Source organism: Bison bison, unplaced genomic scaffold (assembly GCF_000754665.1).
Source record: "Bison bison bison isolate TAMUID 2011002044 unplaced genomic scaffold, Bison_UMD1.0 scf7180017864352, whole genome shotgun sequence".
NCBI lineage: Eukaryota > Metazoa > Chordata > Mammalia > Artiodactyla > Bovidae > Bison > Bison bison.
Genome location: NW_011494924.1, coordinates 34,155 through 36,777, shown reverse-complemented (window position 1 = coordinate 36,777; position 2,623 = coordinate 34,155). Strand labels below are relative to the sequence as shown.

General features: G+C 49.0%; 1 gene segment (V, D, J or C); it reads right to left on the bottom strand.

Moving 5' to 3' along the window:
• Nucleotides 1-1,106: 1,106 nt before the first annotated feature.
• The window catches only part of LOC104999428, a 2,220-nt gene continuing 703 nt past the window's right edge, over nt 1,107-2,623 (bottom strand). Inside the window, 1 exon segment of the V gene segment in view lies at nt 1,107-1,264. Coding sequence covers nt 1,107-1,264 — 158 coding nt within the window.

Here is a 2,623-nt window from a genome sequence, read left to right as displayed (position 1 = left end):
TCTGTTCTACTGCCTTCCTAGCCTGGCTGATTAGGGTTGATCTTCAAATCCACTCTTAGCCTCTGGAGGCAGAAGACTGTATGATATTTCCATTTTACTAAAAAGGAAATAGTTCCTTCACTGCTACAATGATGGTATTAGCTATAGATGGAAATATATGATCATAAAATAAATACTCAGAGGATCTCAAGTGAATTAGCCTGCAAACATATAATTAAAACTACTTCTGATTATTCAGAGGCATATATTTTCAGAGTTCCTATTTAAATTAAGCATCATCAAATTCTAGATCATACTTTTTCTAAAGACGTTTTATAAATGTGGACTCAATTATTTCTGCACTTATATAAAGTCGTGATATAATGGGGTCGATGTAGGATATATTTTGACTCTCAGAAGATTTTGATAAAGACGCTAGGTGGTGCCAACCTGGCATAGGTTAGGTGAGATGCTAAGGATGTTGGGGGGGGAGGGGTGCATGTCGAGAACACACAAAGACAGTCTTTCCTCCTTCAGATGGGCTCACTTGAGTTTTTGGATGATCTATAATTAACTAAAGTTTGTTTCTCTTCAATGACTCCATAGATCTTGCTGAAAACAGACCACATGGAGTGGCCACTTTAAAAGCCTCCCTGTGACTTGGAAATGGACCTGACCTAGATGAGAGAGGAGCTTGTGGCTGTGGTAGAGAGGGCCAGGGAGCTGATGCAGGGAGGTGCAGAGAGGAATGTCCTGCTTGCCTGGGAAAGGGTGGACAAGAGCCAAGACCAGGTGAGAGCCAGGCGGGGGGAGCACCTCCAGAAAGGCAGAAATGAGCTGCCCAAGGTGAGACAAGAGTGTCTAGATGTAACTAATTTACCAACAACCTTCCTCCTAGGTCTCAGGCTCAGGTGATGACTAGGAGTCTGAGCTGGAGAAGCATCTTCCTGGTTCACAGGGAGGATGCAGAGGAAAGACAGAGATCAATGGAGGACACATGGCCCCGAGGCCCGGGAGTGAGGCTCAGGCCAACCTAGTCCACACACCCAGGGTCGCACTGCAGACACATGGTCTGCAAAGCCTTGAGGCTCCCGGTGCTGGGAGCCTGCATGGGGCCCTCATCTGTCTTATTGCCCATAGAGGAGGTGGCCATGCAGCACCGTGGAGTAACTGCTGGTGCAGAAGTACACAGATGTCTGGGAGCAGTTGGCGGACTCCAGCATGAGAGGGAAGTTCTCTGTGCTTGATCTGGAGACACTGTACCCGTTGGGCACATCTACTTCCTCTGTGGTGGGAGGGCCATCTGAGTAATGGATCAGCCTCAGCCTGGGTCCCAAGTCTTGATGGTACCAGTACATATAGCTATGACCCAGAACAAAGTTGCTCAGTCATGTCCGACTCTTTGCAACCACATAGACCGTAGCCTGCCACATTCCTCCGTTCATGGGATTTTCCAGTCAAGAGTACTGGAGTGGGTTGCCATTTACTTCTCCAGAGGACCTTCCTGACCCATGGATTGAACCTGGGTCTCCGAAATTGTAGGCAGATGCTTTACCATCTGAGCCACCCGTAAAGTCCTGAGTACATTTCAGTGTCGTGCTCTGTCCTGTCCTCACCACCTGGAATCTGGGGTCTTGAGTGACACCGGCATGGACCGCCCCTGTGGAAGGAGGATTAATGCTGCAGTCACAGTGGACAGGCTTAGTGCTGGCACCCCCGAAGGGGACCCTGCCCCCCAGGACTCACCTGCCTGCAGGAGACAGAAGACCACACAGCCCAGGAGGCAAGGGCTCATGGCGGGGGCAGGGCAGGCGGAGGGCCATCTGATCTGAGTGTGGATGAGAGGGGAGAGAGGCTCTCCAGGGAGGCCTTCTGAGATGTCACTGTCCCTGCCAGGCCCCAGAAACAACCTGACACTCAGGGGACCATGCCCCTTCCCCCGGAGGCTCAAATCAGACATGAACCTAAGTGAACAGTTCACAACAGGGAGACCCGTCCGGCTCAATGGGCATCAGCCTCACAAGTTGTTGTAATCTTTCTGTAAACAGTTTGCAACTTATGGACTTTGTCTAGAGATAGTTCTTCATTCATACATATATTACTTTTTCCTGCATATCTCTGTAATATTGAATCTCAAGAAAATCTTTTGGGCTTCCTGCTGCCCTTTATGACTCATGAATCCCAAATACGCCTTCAAGTGTCTAAGTGTTAGTGTTAGTTGCTCAGTCATGTGTGGCTCTTAGCAACACGTGGACTGTAGCGCACCAGGCCCCTCTCTCCATGGGATTCTCCAAGCAAGAATACTGGAGTAGGTTGCCATTTCCTCCTACAAGGGATATTCCAAACTCAGGGATCGAACTCAAGTCTCTTACATCTCCCTCATTGGCAGGCGGGATCTTTACCACTAGCGCCACCTGGGAAAGTGTCTGTTTCTACTTTCGTTAATTAACCACAGTCCTGTTGGTGTCCTTCTACCTGCAATGGTTCTTTTGGCATCTCATTCCCCAACCACAGGTCAGACTTATCCACGCTTGAGGAATCCTTTGGCTCTATTTCTTATCAATTCGCCAACAGACGGGTCACCTGCCAGATGCATCTACATTCCCATCCTGTTCACTGGACACAGGGCTTGCAGTTTCTGAAG